This window comes from Sus scrofa, chromosome 17, assembly GCF_054392235.1.
Source record: "Sus scrofa isolate SSC_HxYL_T2T_F1_AM1 chromosome 17, Sscrofa_HxYL_maternal_Yorkshire_Landrace_v2.0, whole genome shotgun sequence".
Lineage (NCBI taxonomy): Eukaryota > Metazoa > Chordata > Mammalia > Artiodactyla > Suidae > Sus > Sus scrofa.
This window is the reverse complement of record NC_139399.1, coordinates 56,382,062-56,402,880: the sequence shown is the minus strand read 5'-3', so window position 1 is coordinate 56,402,880 and position 20,819 is coordinate 56,382,062. Positions and strand designations below refer to the sequence as shown.

At 41.8% G+C, this 20,819-nt stretch overlaps 1 protein-coding gene and 1 long non-coding RNA gene across 4 annotated transcripts in view; one reads left to right on the top strand and one right to left on the bottom strand.

The window, feature by feature from the left end:
- The window catches only part of LOC100624414 (uncharacterized), a 58,718-nt gene that overhangs the window by 19,641 nt on the left and 18,258 nt on the right, over positions 1–20,819 (top strand). Inside the window, exon 6 of one of the 2 annotated variants that reach the window (XR_014832466.1) lies at positions 3,751–5,276. The exons of the other annotated variant lie outside the window; for it this stretch is intronic. This is a non-coding gene — a long non-coding RNA (uncharacterized LOC100624414). Of the gene's footprint in view, positions 1–3,750; positions 5,277–20,819 lie in introns of those variants that run through there. 2 annotated transcript variants of the gene reach the window in all.
- Positions 1,424–13,789, bottom strand: LOC102159807 (uncharacterized). Of its 2 annotated transcripts, none has more exons than XM_085004083.1 (5): positions 13,758–13,789; positions 13,382–13,466; positions 10,640–10,766; positions 9,958–10,053; positions 1,424–3,947 (listed from the first exon to the last, which is right to left on the bottom strand). In XM_085004083.1, exons 2-5 carry the CDS (start codon positions 13,409–13,411, stop codon positions 2,716–2,718), a joined length of 1,485 nt encoding a protein of 494 aa, XP_084860209.1. In that variant the 5' UTR covers positions 13,412–13,466; positions 13,758–13,789; the 3' UTR covers positions 1,424–2,715. The 2 variants fall into 2 exon arrangements, with proteins under 2 accessions (XP_084860209.1, XP_084860210.1); XM_085004084.1 differs by having other exon boundaries at positions 1,424–3,944.

The following is a 20,819-nucleotide window of genomic DNA, read 5'->3' as shown; positions in this document are numbered from 1 at the left end:
TCAACAGGATCTCATTGCTTATCCATTCCAAAGGCAACAGTTTGCATCTATTAACCCCAGTTCCCAGTCCATCCCACTCCTACCCCCTCGGCAACCACAAGTCTGTTCTCCATGTTAGTGATTTTATTTTTTGTGTAAAGGTTCATTTGTGCCATATATTAGATTCCAGATATAAGTGATCTCATATGGTATTTGTCTTTCTCTGACTTAGTATGAGAATCTCTACTTCCATCCATGTTGCTGCAAATGGCATTATTTTGTTCTTTTTATGGCTGAGTAGTATTCCATTGTGTATACCATATCTTCTTAATCCAGTCATCTTTCAATGGACATTTAGGTTGTTTCCATGTCTTGGCTATTGTGAATAGTGCTGCAATGAACATGCGGGTGCATGTGTCTTTTTCCAGGAAAGTTTTGTCCAGATATATGCCCAAGAGTGGGATTGCTGGGTCATGTGATAGTTCTATGTATAGTTTTTCTAAGGTACCTCCATACTGTTTTCCATAGTGGTTGTACCAATTTACATTCCCACTAACAGTGCAGAAGGGTTCCCTTTTCTTCACATCCTCTCCAGAATTTGTTATTCGTGAACTTATTAATGATGGACATTCTGACTGGTGTGAGGTGGTACCTCATGGTAGTTTTGATTTGCATTTCTCTAATAATCAGGGATGTGGAGCATTTTTTTCATGTGCTTGTTGGCCATCTGAAACTCTCTAATGAGAATGTCTGAATAGCTTAACTCCTGCATAATGGCTATCATTTTATCCTTTCTTTTTCATATAACTTGTACAGACTTATGACTTATAATTAGTGGTAGTTCCATTAGTGATAGTTCCCAGGAAATGTGGCAACAAATATAAAAAAAATATGTTAGAAATTTCTTATTGGAGTCTAGGTTTCTGTTGAGTCTAGTGACAGAAAATTTGGAATACTAGGCAATCTGTTACGTTCTATTAAGCTTCTTTTTCTTTCTCCTTATAATATAGACTTTAGAATTAAGAGTCATGTTGGAAACTCTTTTAATATATTTGAAATACAAAATAATTCCTGGTTTGTTTGGGTTTTTTTGTCTTCTTAGGGCCGCATCCGTAGCATGTGGAAGTTCCCAGGCTAGGGGTCAAATCAGAGCTGCAGCTGCCGGCCTATGCCACAGCCACAGCAATGACAGATCTGAGCCACACCTGCAATCTATACCACAGCTCATGGCAATGCCAGATCCTTAACCCACTGAGCAAAGCCAGGGATTGAATCGGTGTTCTCATGGGTACTGGTCAGGTTTTCACTGCTGAGCCACGACGGGAACTTCAAAAATAGTTCCTGTTTAATTTTACTCTAAAGCAGAATTTTAAGGACTAAATTAGGAGTTAGGGGGCCAGTTACCCAATTTTTTTCTTACCCCAATAACCATTTTACAATTTCATAATCGTATTGATAACATTTATTTTGTACTTATTTTCAAACTTACTTCAGTTGCATTTTCAGCTTATATATAATTTAATACATTATAGTTTTACAGGTTATTTGCAAAAAATGAGCTTATTTACACACCTTTTCTTAGAGACAGAAAGCACATAAGGAATGAGCCTAAGACAAGGGCATATCTGAGGATTACACAAACATTTAGCTCTGTGGCAGCCACTGTAATATCTGGAAAGGCAGAGAGAGCAGAAAGACAAGAATTACCCTCAAAAAAGCAGCCGAATGTTGTCTTTCCATCATCTTTTACAACTTGAGGCCAGTCCTAAAGAGACTTGTTAGACCATACCTGCCCCACGTGGCTCAACAGGGCTAAGCTGCCACAAATGATCAAAGGAACTGAATCAGGAAAATATAGACTTCTGACACAAGACCGGAATGAATGCAACGTTACACACCTGTGTTAGCAGGTACTAGAAAACAGCGTGGGGGGTTTTTTGTTTTTGTTTGTTTGGTGAGACATACAGGAAATCAACTTAAAATAACACTACGAGTAATAGATTCTCCAGATCCTGAAGCTAAGTCCTAGAATTGTTGCAATCTCTCCATCTCCTCTTGGTTCTCTAGACCCTTCCAAGAATGGTGCCAGCTCTTCAGGGAGGCTGGATATCTCCGAGTTCTATCTGTTTAGACAAGGAGCAGAAACCTTATTCTCACTCATGACCCACAACCTTGGGATTCCTCATGTCTACCCTCTTAACTCTTTGATCCTCTAGTGTTTTGAATCATGATCCACTGGCAAAGTTTCTTCTCCTCTGAAGTTCTCGTTCCAAAGAGATGGCTTTTGTTTTCCTTACTTACACTTAGACGAGGGCTGCCTCCTCTGTACCAAAGTTTACACCTTTAGAGAGTAAACTTTACTCTATCAAAAATACCTTACTCATCCAGTGAAATTAGATTATAAACCAACAGCAAAATGAGTATGTTCTTTTGACTGCATCCTTTGAACTTCCCCTTAGCCCACTTCCTACCATAGGAACTGCCTTATCCGATGTCGGGTTGTGACAGAACACGTTTTGCTATTTCTGCTCAAAGAATTGAAGTCATATGTGATTTTGAAAGTACATCTCTGATCATGTCTCCCCATTTCTTCAATATGTATTTAAATTTCTAAAATAGTCCATACAGGATGAGTTCTTGCTTTGGCTAATTCCACAGTGACCTCTTTGGTTTAGATTTTTAGTTTCTAGTAAAAGGTAAATGATTTCTAGATGCCTTTCTGCATCTTCTGTAGTCTTAGGGTTTCTCCTTATCATGAATTTTCAGATGTCGAGAAAGTTTTGAGTTTAGACTAAAAGCTTTTCCACAGTGATTGCATACAAAGGGTTTCACTCCAGTATGGATTTTCATGTGCTTATGAAGATTTGAACTATGGTTAAAAAGCTTTTGACATTCACTACATTTATAGGGTTTCTCTTCCGTATGAGTTTTTCTGTGTTGCTTAAGGCTGGAGTAATCCCAAAAGGTCTTTGCACATACATCACATGCAAAGGACTTCTCTCCAGTGTGAGTTTTCTGGTGTTTAGTAGCATTTGACTGATTTTTAAAGGTTTTCTCACAAACATTACATTTGTAGGGTTTTTCTTCAGAATGAGCTCTTTTATGCTGAGTTAGATCTACTAAACGGATAAAGGTCTTTTTACAGATATAGCACATGTAAGGTTTCTCCCCCGTATGGATTTGTTGATGACGGTGAAGATCTATGAGCTGAGTAAACGTCTTTTCACATTCGCTGCACGCAAAGGGCTTCTTTCCAGTATGAATCTTCTCATGTTTATTAAGATTTGATTGGCTTTTGAAGCATTTTTCACAATGATTACATTTGTAGGGTCTCTCTCCAGTATGAACTCTTTGATGTAAGACAAATTGTGAATACGGATTGAAGTCCTTTTTGCAGTGACTGCATGTGTAATACCTCTTTCTACGGTGGGTTTTTTGGTGTTGATTTTTTTCTAAGAAATTGTGAAAGGCTCTTCCACAAAATGAACAGACAAATAACTTTTGTTGTGGTTGAGTCAGATGTGGCCTCTTGCCATGAAACCTCTGATGTGTCATAAGGGATGAGAGAAACCTGAAGGACCTCCGACACAGGCCACATTTGTGTGGTTTTTGCCTGCTGTGCGTGCTCTGGTGTTGAATCAACTTGGAAGCCCTGTGAAAGGTTTTGCCACATTGGTTACATTCAAAGTCTTTCCCCAGAATACAGATTCTTTGGAGCGTCGTAAACGAGATGGGATGCCTAAAGGGCTTTGCATTTTTGTTGTCTCCCAGGGCGTTCTCTACCTGGTGAATCTGCCGATGTCCAGTCAGTTGTGAGCTGAGGGCGAAAGCCATGGTGCAGTCATCACATTCATAGCGCTGAATGAGAGAGCAATGTTTTGGAGGCTCAGTGTGGTGAGCGCTTTGCCTGAAGGTATCCACAAATTCGTAAAGGGCATGATAATCCACCCCTGCTGGTTCACATGCTGCTGGGAAAACAGTTGGAGAAAAATAAAGCTAAATCCAGGCATCTCCACCAGTAAGATTATTAGTTAGTGGGGAAGCAGAGAGAGAAGGATTTAGTGACTGGGGACTTTGGAGAGGTAGGAGGAGAAGTGGGGGTTTGTGGGCATGGAGGAGTGAGAGAGATGTGTTCTCCAACTTCGAGAATAATTGACATGATCTACGTGCATCCAGTGAAAAATGTCTTTAAACTTGAAATACGTGTCCCTGTGAAAAATGAATCACTGAAATTGTAATCACCAAAAAATGGAAAAGTTTAAAGAATCTAAGAAGAGGCACATGAAATTCTAAGCAGGGATTAAAGTCTTCTTTTCACTAAGGTCCTTTAAAATATCTCTGTATAGATACAGCAGTTTGTGAGTGACTATACTTTAAATATTTTCCTTTGAACAACAAAACTGGGGATCTCTATATGAGGAAATAGTAACCTGATTTATCAGTTTTACTCAAATATTTTACTATTTGACAGGGTCACTATTGATTGAATCAGTACTCTTTTTGGATATTTGAGTTCTATTTATTTTTGTTATTGCTGAGAACACCAAGAATAGTTGTATATACATATTATACACACACACACACCCCTTTGTTAACTTGTTGAAATGTATTCTAGGCGTGGATTCTTAGAAATGAAAGGGAGCCCTATTTTTTTATGTATACACACACCACACTCAAGTAAGTGCTTATATTGCATGAGTACATTGTTACTCTCTGCTATCTCAATAATCCTAGGTTCTGTCAAACTTGTGACCCACAGTTGGACAAAAAGATAAGTTTCTAGCATTTATCTTTTTTGATAATAAGGAAATCTAAGTTAAAAATGGGTTAATTGCAAGGAAATTTTTTTAATTGTAAAGGTTAACTGAGCATTTCTATAGAATATAACAAAATATTATAGATAGGTTAAATACCCAAAAAATCCTATTATTGATACCATGGAGAATGAGCATAGGTTCCTGTTAACCTTTGTCTTCTGGATTTTGAGATACTACTGAAGTCATTAGAAAGTATATGGACACAGAGCAATAGTTTAAAAATATACAGGAGTATTATTGTCTAAAAGATAAATCATTGCAACATAAGACAGGATCAAGGGGCTGAAAGAACAAAGTGAAAACTGGTTTGAAGATATAATATTTAAAGAAATATAATAGCTTGTTTATAGAAAATTTGTAAGGCCAAAGACAAAATTATACAGCCAAAGGCAACACAGTAACATGGGAAACTGGTTGGAGAACCCAGACGAAAAGGGACTGAAGAAAGGGAATATGTAAAACAAAACAGAAAGAAAGAAATGGAATATGTAACTCCCAAGTTAGCACAGTCAAAAGATTTTTAAAAATCTTAATGTAAGTAACATAATGGGGAAAAAAAAGATTAGAAGATTTACCAACCTGAAATGGCTTTATGTATGGGCACCTGGAATCTCTGAAAGAGGGAAAAGGCCAAGGAAGGACTAGCAAAATAATATTTAAGGAAATAATGTCCAAAAGATTTCCCAACACAATGAACACTATAAATTCACAAATCCAAGAAGCCCAACAAAGCCAAACGGAAGGAACATGAAGAAAATCACACCAAGGCACCTCCTACTCAAATTGCTCAAAGTCAGTGATGAGAAAACTGTAAAATCAACCCGAGGGGAAAAAAAGATGCTTGTATGTGAAGGTAAGAATGACATCAGAGTTCTCGTTAGAACACTCAAGCAAAAAAATAGGAAAATCTTTAATATATTAAAAGGAAAACAAAAACCTATCAACTAGAATTCTGTGCCCAGCAAAAGCCCTTTCAACAGTGAAGGCCGAAAGAAAAGACATTTTTTCAGACATACCAAATTTGAATTTAACCAAAGGAATGAAAAACTCCAGAAATCATAACTATGTGCTAAGTATATAAATTTATATAAATGATAAAGAAGTCACTTAAGAGCAGAGCAATCTTAAATGTTTATGCACCTACAGAGCTGTAAAATACACAATACAAAAAAAGGTATCAAGGAGAAATAAATTTGAATTTATAGTTGAGATTTCAAAACCCCTCTCTCAGTAATTGATTAAAAATGTAGGCAGAGAACTTCCATGGTGGCTCGCTCAGTGGTTAACGAACCGTACTAGTATCCGTGAGAATTCAGGTTCAATCCCTAGCCTTGCTCAGTAGGTTAAGGATGCAGCATTGCAGTGAGCTGTGGTGTAGGTCCCAGACAAGGATCTGGCATTGCTGTGGGGGTGGTGTAGGCTGGCAGCTACAGCTCTGATTTGATCCCTAGCCAGGGAACCTCCATTGCCGAGGGCATGGCCGTTAAAAAAAAAAAAAAAAAAAAAAAAAAAGAGGTAAGCAGAATATTACCAAATATGATAGATTTGAACACAATCAACTAGATCTAGTTATTATCTGTGCAACACTCCACTCAACAGGATACACGTTCTTCTCAAGTGAGAAGGGACATTTCCCAAGACACCCCACATTCTAGACACAAAACAAGTCTCAGCAAACTTAAAAAGACTGAAATCATACAACGTATGTTCTTGTACCACAATAGAATTGATTTAGAACTTAAAACAGAAAAATCCCTGGGAAATCCTCCAAATACTTTCAAAGTAAATAATATACTTTTGACTAATCAGATTGAGCAAGAAATGAAAAGAGAAATTAAAAAGTATTTGAAGTAATGAAGACATAAAATTTAAGAATTTGCTGGAGTTCCCGTTGTGGTGCAGGGGAAACAAATCCGACTAGGAACCATGAGGTTGCAGGTTCAATCTCTGGCCATGCTAAGTGGGTTAAGGATCCGGTGTTGCCATGAGCTGTGGTGTAGGTCGAAAACTCGGCTTGGATCTGGCGTTGCCGTGGCTCTGATTAGACCTCTAGCCTGGGAGCCTCCATATGCTGTGGGTGCAGCCCTAGAAAGACAAAAGACCAAAAAAAAAAAAAAATTGTTGGATGCCACTAAAGCAGTATTTGGGTAAAATTCATAGCACTGTATGCCTATATTAGAAAGGAGAAAGGTGGCAAATCATTGACCTCAACTTCCACCTTAAAATTTAAAAGAGCTAATTAAACCAAAGTAAGAAGAAAGGAAATAATTTTTTAAAAAGTCAAAGCAGAAATCATTGAAATAGAAAAGAAATCAGTACAGGAAAAAAAAACCCAGTATAAAACAAAGAGCAGCCTCTTTAATATCACTGAAATTGATAACCTAGCCAGACCGATCAGGAAAGCAAAAGAGAAGACACAAAGTACTAATATCAGGAATGAAAGAGGCGACATAACTACAGATTCTACAACCATTAAGAGAGTAGTAAGGGGAGTTCCCATCATGGTGCAGTGGTTAATGAATCCGACTAGGAACCATGAGGTTGAGGGTTCGGTCCCTGCCCTTGCTCAGTGGGTTAACGATCCGGCGTTGCCGTGAGCTGTGGTGTAGGTTGCAGACGCGGCTCGGATCCCGCGTTGCTGTGGCTCTGGCGTAGGCTGGGGGCCACAGCTCCGATTCGACCCCTAGCCTGGGAACCTCCATATGCTGCGGGAGCGGCCCAAGAAATAGCAACAACAACAAAAGAAAAAAAAAAAAGAGAGAGAGAGAGTAGTAAGGGAATATTATGAACACATATATAAACAACTGAATTTTTTTTTTTTTTACAAAGATGCCAAAGGCCATGCAGTGTTTTCACTCTAGGTGAAAAGGAGTAATTAAAACTATAAGAAAAGGAGTTCCCATTGTGGTGCAGCAGGAATAAAGGGAATGAACCCAACTAGTATCCACGAGGACTTGGGTTCAATCCCTGGCCAGATCCTGGTAGGTTGCAGACACAGCTCACATCTGGCATTGCTGTGGTGTAGGCCAGCAGCTGCAGCTCCAATTGGACCTCTAGACTGGGAACATCCATGTGCCACAGGTGCAGCCCTTTTAAAAAAAAAAACAAAAAACACAACAACCACCTACAAGAAAAGATATTCTCCAGATACAAACTGGAGACAACCCAAATGCCTGTGAAAGATGGCATTATGTAAAAAAAAAAAAAAAAAAAAAAAAATCAGCTACTGATCTAATGACCCTTAGAATAACTATGCTGTGTTAAAGCAGCAGACAAATTAAAAAGTATATACTACATGATCTTTTATGTGAAACTCCAGAAAATGCAATCTAGAGTGACAGACTGCAGACCAGCTCTTGCTTGGAGCCATGAGGATGAGAAGGGACGGTTGGGAGGGAAGCACTAGAAGGGGACAGAAGGGGTGACTCCTGTGTTCACTGTCTTGACTGCCAGATGCCTTCCCAGGTATATACTTAGGTCAAAACTTGTCAAATTGCGTACTTTAAATATGTGCAGTTTAAGCCAGTTATACCTCAGCAAAACTTTTAATGAGACAGACACACTGCCAACCATGCTAAGAGGGCAGGCTATACAACTATTTTTAAAAACAAGAAACAACCTAATAAGTTCCCAGAACTAAAATGAAAAGACTGCACATTGAAAAGCCCTGTTGACTACTAAGCAAGATAGAAAAGGAAAACCCAGAGCATGTAAAAATATGGTGAATTCTAAGAATCACAGATATGAAAACTCTAAAAGCTCCTAGAGAAAAAGCACAGATCACCAGTAATGTTAAGAATAAGACTGATGTTAAGATTTTCAGCAGTAGCAGTTGGGCAAGAGGATAATGGAGCAATACTTCAAAAGTACGAGCTGAGTATCCTCAAAAATTTTTAAATAGGACTTTCGTATGGTCCAGCAGTCCCACTTCTGGGCATATATCTAAAAGACATGACACCATTATCTGGGAGAGGTAAACACGCCCACGTTCACTGCAGCATTCTTCACGCTAGTCAGGATATGGCAACAGCCTAAGTGGCCGTCGATGGATGAACGCACAAAGAAAATGTTGTGTATGTACGCAATGACATGTTATCCAGCCATAAAAAAAGGAGATCCTGCCATTTATAACAGCAACGATGAACCTAGAGGACATTATGCTAAGTGAGATAAGCCAGACAAAAAAAGAGGAATACTGTATCAACTCACGTTGTGAAATCATTTAAAAAAAAAAAAAAAAGATTAAGCTCATAGAAACAGAAAAACCATGATTGCCAGGGGGAGCTGGGGGTGGAGGAAATGGAGAGATGTTGGTCAAGGTGTGCAGATTCTAATTTATGACGTGAGTAAATTCTGGGGACCTAATGCACAGCATTGTGACTATAGTTAATAATATACACTTGAAATTTCATGATTTGGACAAGATCTTTGTGTTCAGCATAAATTAATCTAAAATAGAGCCAACACCTTTGAGAAAACAAAAAAATGTATTCCTGAAAGTAAAACCAACATCTGAAGATAGAGCAGTATTCACCAATAAGGTGAAGGATGGCAATTCTTCCCAAATTAATCTGTGTTCAGTGGCATCCTGCCCTCCCTCGTGTGCACCGAAACTTAAGGTGTTTCTCTGAGAGCCCTACACGACCTTGCATTCTGGCAGCTTCTACTTTCTATTAATGACGGCTGTGTCATGTCTGTCCAATTTAGACAGTAAATTTGATTGTTTTTCTGGTTTGTTATTCTACATCCAGTCAACCTATAATCTTAATCTAATGTAGAGAGAAGACAGTTCCCTCTCCATATAACTCTTTCCTGAATAGGGGCGGAAGGTTGGGCAGGGAACTCTTCAGGACCTTCTTCTGAGCAAACCCATCCATTGATTCATTCATTCTAATCACTGATAAGTGATTTAACCTGTTCAACTATTCTTTCTTCTATCCCTTCATTCAGACAACTTAAGTGGCAAAATTTTATCAGCACACCATTTGGTATCCTAAACCTGGAGGTACAACCAAAGGAGTACAGGGAGAGGGGGGACGAATGTTGGCTAAAGGTAAGACTTCCTTAGAAGCCCATGGGGGAGCTCCCTCTCCCCTGAGGGGCCCCCGTTACTCTGAGCAGTTGCCGTGTGAGCTGTGACAGCTTATTGCTTGTCAGTTACCTGGGCATGGAGCACTTGTCACCTCCCTCTCCAACATCCAGGGGTCCTTCCCTTGCCTCAAAGAGGACATCCCTTCTCCCTTAAACATCCAGTGTCCTGAAAAAGATAAATAACCTTGACCATGCTGTGGTTATTACAGAATTTAGACCTACACTTTGGGTGATAATGAACCTCCTTATCACCTCAACTGTTTTATTAAAAAAAAAAAAAAAAAAAAAAAGACCATCTACCTTTATAACAGATCCCCAGCCATTTCGTAGGCATACACTAGCCCGAGAGGCATGGTTGTGAAGGACAGTGTGATGGTTTGGAAAACGAAGGAGAACATGAAGCTTCCATCATCACTAGATAAAAATGCCCTTTCCTAACATCACACAGAGCCAATACTGTATGGAGGAAAATCGAGCTGAAATTCAGCCAAGCATTTTCAGGGGCTTTGCAGATACTCACACTGAAGGAAAAATGCCAACCTGGGCAGTTTCAGGGGTTTGTTTTGTTTTGTTTTTTGGCCAAGTCTGCAGCCTGTGCAATTTCACAGGTCAGGGATTGAACATGCACCATAGCAGCAACCTGAGCTGCTGCAGTGACAATGCCTGATCTTTAGCTGCATCACAAGGGAACTCTGCCCCGCCCCTGCCACCCCCACCCCTGGGCAGTTTTAAACAAGGAAAGATCTGCTTACCTAAAGATGCAATGTAGTCGCAGGTATCCAGCATCACATCCCTATACAATTCTCTCTCTTGAAAGCTCAAGTGAACCCACTGGTTTGAAGAAAAGACCACAGCCACATCTCTAAATCTCACTGACTCCTGAAATAATTTATGCTTTATTGGTATACACGTTTTCATGTGGTCCTTGGTAGATATGTTCCAAGTTGTCCATTATAGGGAAGCAGACACAATATAAGGAATAATTATACACACACACGCACAAACACAATGGTAACTGTAAGAAATGTACTTTGTTCTTATATAGTTTGGGAAGGCAAAATTACTTACCCTCATGAAAAAGTAACAGCTTCAGACACATACTTTGGGTGTATGTGTTTGGGTGGGGAGTCCGTGGTCTGGAGCTGCTCTCTGTGGGATTATGACTGAAGGCCTCCAAGTCAGATTCCCAGCCAGGTGGAATAAGAAGGGCACTCCTCCTGCCCAGATACTGGCCTGGGACATTAGTCTTTTCCTGCCTGTGGACTTGAAACACCACTCTTGCCGAGTCTCAAGCCTGCCAGACCTCAGACTAGAACTTAAACCATCAGTTCCCTGATTCTCAGCCCTTCAGACCAGGACTGGAACTACAGCACTGGATTTCCTGGGTCTCCAGCTTGCTGACTGCTGATCTTGGAACTTTTCAGCCTTCATAATCACGTGACTCAGTTCTTATAATAAGTCACTTGGGAGTTCTCGTCATGGCTCAGTGGTAATGAACACAACTAGCATCTATGAGAATGCAGGTTTGATCCCTGGCCTCACTCAGTGTGTTAAGGATTTGGCCTTGCCATGAGCTGTGGTGTAGGTCGCAGCTCAGATCCTGTGTTGCTGTGGCTGAGGTGTAGGCTGGCAGGTGTAGCTCCAGTTCAACCCCTAGCTTGGGAACTTCCATATGTCCTGGGTGCGGACCTAAAAAAAAGAAAAAGAAAGAAAAGAAAAGAAAAAGAATAATAGTAATAAAGTCACTATCTCTATATATAGGTAGATAATGTATATCCTGTTGGTTCTCTTTCTCTGGAAAATCCTGATTGGTACAGTCACTTGTTCAATGCCATACAGTGTGAATTGATAAAGATTGAAATTATATGGGCTGAAGCATCAAGGGAGACCTTGAAAAATGGGGTCAGGCTGAACTGTACTTTAAATGGTTCTAGCCATGATGACATGGAGAACAGACTTGGGGTTGCCGAGGGGAGGGAGTGGGGTGGGCTGGGGATTTGGGCTTAACAGATGCAAACTATTGCCTTTGGAATAGATAAGCACTGAGATGCTACTGTATAGCACAGGGAACTCTATCTAGACACTTGTGATGGAGCATGATAATGTGAGAAAAAAGAATGTATACGTGTATGTGTGACTGGGTCACCTTGCTGTATAGTAGAAAAGTGACAGAACACTAAACCAGCTATAACGGAAAAAATAAAAATTATAAAATTACAGAGTTCCCTTGGTGGCACAGTGGTTAACGAATCCAACTAGGAACCATGAGGTTGTGGGTTCCATCCCTGGCCTCGCTCAGTGGGTTAAGGATCCAGCATTTCTGTGAGCTGTGGTGTAGGTCGCAGATGCGGCTCAGTTCCCACATTGCTGTGTCTCTGCCATAGGCCAGCGGCTACAGCTCCGATTAGACCCCTAGCCTGGGAACCTCCATATGCTGCGGGTGCAGCCCTAGAAAAGACAAAAAATAAAATAAAATAAAAATGGTTCTAGCCATGATGGAGTAGTTGCTTTCACTCTGTGAAAGAGTGAAAACAAACTAGATAAAAATACAAACCACTGTGTTTAACCCTGGAAGACAGCCTATTCAAGGCTGTGATCTTTGATGGAAGAAAAGCACATGTCATCCTGGCTTTCTCTTTGATGGCACATTTAGAGCCACAGTGCAGGGACATAGGACCCAAGTCGAGAGCCATGATCTGGATGCTGGATGGAGGGATTGGATGTCAGAGTTTGGCGCTTCCAAAACAGCTGGGGTTTGGAGGACAGGAAGCCTTAAACACCTGTATGAAGATTTCCCTCGATGCCATGGCTGACACTGGAACTCTACCTGCAGGGGGCCAGGCTTGTGAGCACAACTGTTGAGATACTGAGTCACACAGAAGTGTTGGAGGTCACACAGTGCTGGTGAGAAAGTGGGATTCCAGTCCAGCCAGAGCGGAGAATGCAGTGACTAGGCTTTTGGTTGAAGCCACACACCTGGAGTTCTATACCCAGGGAAGCTAGCTTTTAATAATGAAGGCAATTTGGATTTGAAAAACTGAAATGACTACACAAAAGAAACAGAAACTTCTCTCCCAGAAGTGTTTTGATTTTTTTTTTTTTTTTGGTATCAGTCTTTTATGGATTCATAACAGTCCCTGAAAAAGATGCATCGAAATCCTCAGAATGTGACTTTACTTGAAAATAGGGTTTTTACAGAAGGAATCAGGTTTAAATGAGATTCAGGTGGACCTTGATCAGATGCCTTATAAAGGGGAGAATCTGGCTACAGAGGCAGAAGTGCACCCTCGGAAGAAATATGGGCAAAACACAGTGTTGAGGTACAGGCAGAGGCAGGAGTGATGCACCTTTAAGCCAGGGAGCGCCAGAGACTGCCAGCAACCAGCAGAAGCCAGAAGCGAGGCCTGCAGTGGTCTCTCTCAGCCCCAGACACACAACTGTTATTATTAGACCTGTAAGTCGGTATTTTAGGCAGGAACTCAGAAGTAATTCACCTGTGTCACCTTTAGAAACGAAAGAACCATTTTTCTCCTCTTCCTCCTTCTGTTCTCAGAGCAAAGTAGGCTCGAGAAGTCTCACCTTAAAATCGAAGGCAGAAGTATGTGAGACCAACAGCCCCAACCCCATCCCCACCCTAAATCACAATCACTCAAACACATACACAAAGGAAATCAGGAATGCACGACAGCCCCTAACCTCAGCTTTCCCCTCTTCCCCTGGGCCTTCCAGGGAGCCCACACATGGTGCTGCAGCAGCTGGAATTCCAGGTATGAGGGGCCTAACCCCACGTGCCAAAGCCTCCTGCTCTATTTCCCAGATTTGCCCTGAGCAAAACTTCCCGCCTCCCAGGAGAGCATCGTGTGCACTTACCTTCTTGGAGAGGTCAGCCCGGCACAGCCAGCAAGCGGCCGACCCCTGAGCCTGCTTATATAGAGCCCAGGTCATCACACCCAGAGTCTTCTCATTTCCCCATCAAGGCCAGCCACTGCCTGCAGGGCTCTCAGCCCTTCTGGTGCTGGGTATGTTAGAAACAGGAAGGATTAGGGGATGTAGGATGGTCAGGTCAAGGTTAAGGCAGAAAATTCCCCAGTGCTCTTATTCATACCCACTGTATACCCCAGTCATGATGTTTTTTGGGTTTTTTGTTTGTTTGTTTTTACTTTTTAGGGCTGCACCCACAGAATATGGAAGTTCCCAGGCTAGGGGCTGAATTAGAGCTGTGGTCACCGCCTACACTACAGCCACAGCAGTGTGGATCCTTAACCTATTGAGGGAGGCCAGGGATCCAACCTGCATCCTCATGGATCCTAGTTGAGTTCGTTAACCACTGAGCCATGAAGGGAACGCCCCACCATGATATCATGTAACACACACTCCACCTGACGCTCTTCCTACTTGAATCTTTGAGATCAGGGGTCTCACCTGGTACACCTCCCGCACACAAGGCAGCCACACAGAGAGGCAGTTCCCTGCTTTTGGCAGGAAGATGGTGTCAAATAGCCCCTCTGCTGTCCCAGGGCCCATCAGTGATGGAGGAATCCAGCAAGGGCTGCTTGCCCCAGACAGGGACCAGGAACAATGGAAGGGTGTGATACCTTGACCGCCACCCCCCACCAAGAGGGCCACATCCTGATGCCCAGAACCTGTGAATATGTTACCTTACCTGGAAAAAGTGTGATTACTGTAAGGATCTTGAGATGGGGAGAGTATTCTGGAATGGTATATTCAGGTGGGCCTGATATAATCCAATGGACCCTTATTAGAAAGAGGCAGGTGTATCTGGTGATGAAAAGAAGCCAAGAGCCTGGGACTAGGAAGCAGCCTCTGGAAGCTGGAAAGGCTAAGAAATGGGTCCTCCTCAGAGCCTCCAGAAAGGATACAGTTTTTCTAGTATCTTGATTTTTCACGTTTTATACCCATTTCAGACTTCTGACTTCCAGACCTGTAAAGTAACAGATTCGTGCTGTTTTGAGGCACAGCATTTGTAGGGATTTGTTACAGCAGCAGGGGAACCATGCCAGGGGGCCAGAGACTGAGAATGGCCTGGGCTGGGATGAGCTGGGCACAAAGTGTGGGTGTGTGGGGGCCAGAGGCCAGGAAGGGGGATACGGGGTCCAGGGGCTCATTCGCACCCAAAAGCCAGGGTGGCCAAATGCTGCAGCAAGACAGAAGCTAAAAGCAAAGCCTGAGCTGGGTGAGAAACCCCTGGCAGAGGCCAGCCGGACCTGGATACTGAATCCGCTAGCACTTTTATCTTGGACTTTGCAGCCTCCAGCCCTGGGAAGAATGTTTGTTGTGTATAAGCCACAGAGCCTATGATGTTTTGTTACAGTGTTACGGTGACGTTTTGTTACAGCATCCAGCCCTAGACATTCTCTTGCTCCTTCACTTCTTATTTGGCCTTCATGCAGGGAACACTTAATTCCGAGGCACAGGAGGAGGAAAGGGGGAGGAGTGACGTGCCTGAGAGCACCTGTGAAACCTGAACCCAGAACCTCCCAGGAGGGTCTAAGAACGAAGAGGTGACATTACCTTAAGCGTGGTATGACTATGTGTCTCCTGCCGACATTTTGGCTGAGCCAGGAGAGTTGGTTTGTACAGAAAGTAAAGACAGTGACATTTTTGCATACACCGTGGCCATTTTAGCTGCTGGCAGGAAGATGATGAGAACCTAGTAGGTGCTAAGCCCTTCCATGCTCACGATCTCATTTCCTGACGCAGTTGCCCTCTGCGTAAATTATTGTTCTTATTTTGGAGACGAGGAAAGGGAGGATTTGAGAAATAACTAATTCGCACAAGGTCCCATAGCAGCGAGGGGGTAGTGCAGGGCTTTACTCTCTGATCCGACTAGAAATTTTTGATTCGGCTCTTTGGCACCTCCCTCAAGGGCATGATCCTGGGCAAAGTTCACATTTCTAAGCATGCGCCTTCCTCACCTGGCCACATTTTTACTTAGCCAGGCTCATCACCCATTACTTTTCACACTTGGTGCAGCACAGTTTTTAAAAATACATGTTATTCTCTATTCCAAGACTTCATTCGTGGAACTTTTATCAATCTATTCAGAGCCTTTAGTTCTCATGTCTAGCACTTAACATGCCCCCCAAGAGCATTATTTTGAGAGCCTCATACCCCCATCCATTGTACCAGCATAAATTACTTCATTTCAGTATCTTGAAACCCTGCTGGTGTAGGTACAGTTGTTACCTCATTTTAATGCGTAGAAAATCCAAACAGATTATTTTTCTAAGATCACACAGCCAGACAGTTGGAGTACTGATGCCATTTATCTCAAGTTCTTGGAACCCAGGGCTGGAGATCTTGACAGTTGCCACCAGATTCTCCATCATCGTGATTATATAATCTGCTTAATATTAACAGGCTTTGCAGGCTTAGGTCCTTAACCTTGATGTACCTCCGTTTTCTCATCTTTAGAATGAAGGCGTTGGGCTGTTTCCCACTGTTTATCAGGAGCATGACACAAGCACACCTGAGCTGCTGCAGTTCATCCTGAGACTGCACACACAAAAAAGGAAGACCTTTTGAGTCTCTCATTTTTTCTTTAATAATTGACATTTTACTGAGATAATTATAGATTCATATGCAGTTTTAAGAAATGTACCATTTACATTACCAGTTTTCCACAATGTTAACATCTTGCAAAATTATAGTACAGGAGTTCCCCTTGTGGCTCAGCAAGTTAAGGACTCCATGTAGTCTTTGTGAGGATGCAGGTTCAATCCCTGGCCTTACTCAGTGAGTTAAGTATCTGGCTTTGCCACAAGCTGTGGCATAGATCGCAGATGTGGCTTGGATCTGGTGTTGCCATGGCTGTGATGTTGGCTTCAGCGGCAGCCCTGATTTACCCTCTAGCCCAGGAACTTCCATATGCCTCTGGTGTGGCTCTAAAAAGAAGAAAAAATTATAGTACAGTATAAAAACTGGGATATTGACATTGATAAAATTCTCCATCCCTTTCCATATTTTCCCAGATTACTGCATGTGTGTTAAGTGCTGTACAGTTTTATCATGTGTGTAGGTTTGTGTATCCACCACTATAGTAATGTCATAGACATTTCCATCACCACCAAGATTCTGGTTTGCCCTTTAATGACCACACCCACTTCCCTCCCACCCTGTTCCCAGTGCCTGGCCCCCACTACTCTCAGGTGCTAAGATTTTCTCATTTGAAAAATACTATATAAATGGAATCATGATGTATGTAACCTTTGGGTTTGGCTTTTCTCACTCAGCACAATTCCCCAAAGAGCCATCCATTACTGTGGATCAGTCATTTGCTTGTCATTGCTGAGTAATATTCCATAGGATGAATGTACCACCGTCTGTTTAATGACTCACCTGTTGAAGGACATCTGAGCTGTTAACAGTTTGGGGCTATTACAAAGAAAGCTAATATAAAAATTAGCATTAGGTTCTCATGTGACCAGAAGTTTTTATTTTTCTGGGATAAATACCCAGGAGTAAAATTGCTATGTTGTGTGATAATTACATTTAAGAAACTGCCATTCTTCAGAGTGGTTTACACTATTTTATATCACCATCGGCAATGCATGAATGATCGTCTCCACTTCTTTACCAGCATTTGATGATGTTACTATTGTTTATTTTAGCCCTTATGATAGATATGTAGTGATATCGCAGTGCAATTTCAATTTGCATTTTCTTAATGGCCAATATACTGTTGAACATTTTTTCATGTGCTTATTTACGATCTTAACATCCTTTTCGGTGAACTAACCATGTGTTTTACCTTCATTCTAATTGGAATTTTTTTACTGTTGACTTTTAAAATGTCATTATGTATTTTAAATACCAATCCTTTGTCAGATGTCTGGCATCCAAAATTTCCTCCCAGTCTACAGTTTTTTCTTTTCATCTTCTTCACATGCTCTTTTGCACAACTAAGGTTTTTATTTTGATGCAGTCCAGTTTATCCATTTTTCCTTTTATGGATCATGCTTTTGGTGTCAAGTCTAAGAATTCTTTGCCGACTGCCAATCTTAAATATTTTTTCCTAAAATTTTATAGTTATTTAAGTCCACGATTAATATTAATTTTTGCATAAGCTTATGAGGTTTAGGTGAAGGTTTATTTATTTATTTATTTATTTTTGCCTATGGATGTTCAGCTGCCCCAAAAGCATTTGTTGAAAAGGTTAGGTTTTGTTTTATTTATTTATTTTTTTTTTTTTGCTTTTTAGGGCCACACCTGCGGCACGTGGCACGTGGAGGTTCCCAGGCTAGGAGTTGAATTGGAGCTACAACTGCCAGCCTACACCACAGCCACAGCAACACAGGATCCAAGCTGCATCTGTGACCTACACCATGGCCCACAGCAACACCGGATCCTTAACCCACTGAGTGAGGCCAGGGATCGAACCCGAAACCTCATGGTTCCTAGTTGGATTTGTTTCCTCTGCGCCACCACGGGAACTCCATTAGGTTTCATTTTAAAAGTGCATGATGATCTTGTGACTTATTCCATGTATGTTTTTTCATAGAGTAATGGATTATATCATGTGACATGAAATAAAGCTGATCATTCAAGATGCTGTGTCAAGTAAATCCTGTGGTGTTACTTGTTGCACAGACCCCCAGTGCCTTAGGACGTGTAAATCACAGTGTGAGATGAAGTGCTGGATGATACTGGAGGTTCCAGTCAGCTCTGATAATCTCTTTATGCCTCTGTCTTTCTCTGTCTCTCCCAGTCTCTGTCAGGAACAAGCAGGTTCGATCCCTGGCCTCCTTCAGTGAGTTAAAGATCTGGCGTTGCCGGGAGCTGAGGTGGAGATCACAGACGCAGCTCAGATCTGGCATTGCTGTGGCTGTGGTGTAGGCCGGCAGCTATAGCTCCAATTAGACCCCTAGCCTGGGAACCTCCATAAGCCATGGATGCAGCCCTAAAAAGACAAAAAAAAAAAAATACCATTTGTGCCCCCATTTAGTCTCATAGGTATCCTGATGGTGGCCGTAAATTACACAGTCACCTTATTTAATGAAGTCCTTCTGTTTGCACTCTTCTCTTTACATAATTTACCCTTACCTTACCAATAGAGCTTTGCTCTAGATGTGCATTAGCCCCAGTATATAAATGAAGAATTCGAGCGAGATTGCAAGCACCTCGTAGAAAGTTAGGGCTTCACATGAGACTTGAAACTCCTGTAGCTGTGTCCTGGAACCAGCATGATCTAATTATTCTGGCTGTTGACTCCTTCCCACCAGCATGCATGGTGGCAGTAAGTTCTGGATCTAGGTGAACACATGCACATACACACAATGGTTTACAATTGATTTACAATACATGCTATATTCAGTGGCCTATGTGACATACTCAAATGCTTATCCCTCATTGGCAATGTGTGGTTCAGTATGCTTTGCAAAATTCCATTGGACATGAGGCATGGACATATCATTTTTATCCATCTTTCCTTTGCATATGGGATGCATACTTCAGATGATCTGTGTCTTTCACAAGATTAACCCATGCCTTTAGCATCCCTCAGAAGAAATCAGGAGTTTCAGATTTAGACAGGGTGCAGCCTCTTTCCACATGGCCGTATCATCCAGCCCAACTTTGAAAATTATCCAGCCAGCTCCTCTCCGTTCTGGCATAACAAGGTAGCACATCATCCTATTAGACTCATGTTGCATGACCTCCCCCTACCCTGTCAGCGTGAAGGTGTTAATTATGTAACATGGCCACATAAGTCAGATTTTTACCCATGTTTCCCAACTTTTTGGGTACCCTGTAGTTTTGTAAACAGTTTACCATGTACATTCCATGAAGGAGTAGCATTCGTCTTGCTCATTAGTGGATATATCAGCAGCAGCCAGGAACATGTATACCTGATAGTAGGGATTCTCTCAATTTTTTTTTTTTTCTTTTTAGGGCCACGCTCGAGGTATATGGAGGTTCCCAGGCTAGGGTTGAATCGGAGCTACAGCCGCTGGTCTACACCACAGCTCACAGCAACGCCAGATCCTTAACGTACTGAGTGAGGCCAGGATCGAACCTGCATCCTCATGGATGCCAGTCAGGTTTGTTAACCGCTGAGCCATGACGGGAACTCCAGGATGCTCTCAGTTTTGAAAAGCAGAGTAAAACAGGGGAAAGTGATGAAGGAAGGCGGTGAAGAGAAAATGATTCTGAACATGACTGTCAACAAACTGAAAGGGCTGAAAGCATTCACGGAATTGGATGGCACTGTCCTGGAAGTGATCAGGTTGCATTTTAGGAGTGTTCACTGTCAGGAATTTTTAGGAAATGAAGCCTCTTTCTATCTATACACTATCTGTATTTGGATATGAGGATTTTTAAAATACATTCCAATACCAAACAAGAGGGAAAGTCTTCCTCGAATGGAAGAGGTGAAGAGACATTAAGAAACAGAAATGAGGCTGGCAGTGGAGGGTTGAAAGTCACATTCTGAGGGACTGCCTATGGGCTGCGAACGAAGAGAAAATATCAGAGGGTGAAAATACTCTGTGAAATGTGGTAAAGGTTATACCTGTTCCTAAAGAGAATGGGAAAAGGGACTTCTCCCATTAAAACTGCTCCCAGATAAAGTTGGAAGTCTCTGATTCTTAAAATGTCCACGCTTCAGCTAATGGGACAGGGACTCGGGCAGAGGCAGCAGGAATGGAGATGATCAAACAAATATTGTAAACTCTGACCTAAGTTACAGTGACAGACCAGATGCTAGAGTTGGAGAACACTGAGAAATTAAAGTTGATTCTCAGAATTGTGCTCACCAACGTCCAAGGATAATTCCCTATATCATCTTGGTCCTGTTGCTTGGAAGGAAGAGCAATGCTTAATTTTTTAATGAAATGTTTGGAACATACAGGTGAGGTGAGGTGGTCTAAGTCCCCAGCTCTTTTTAATGGGATTAGAATCTGAATCCACTTTTCC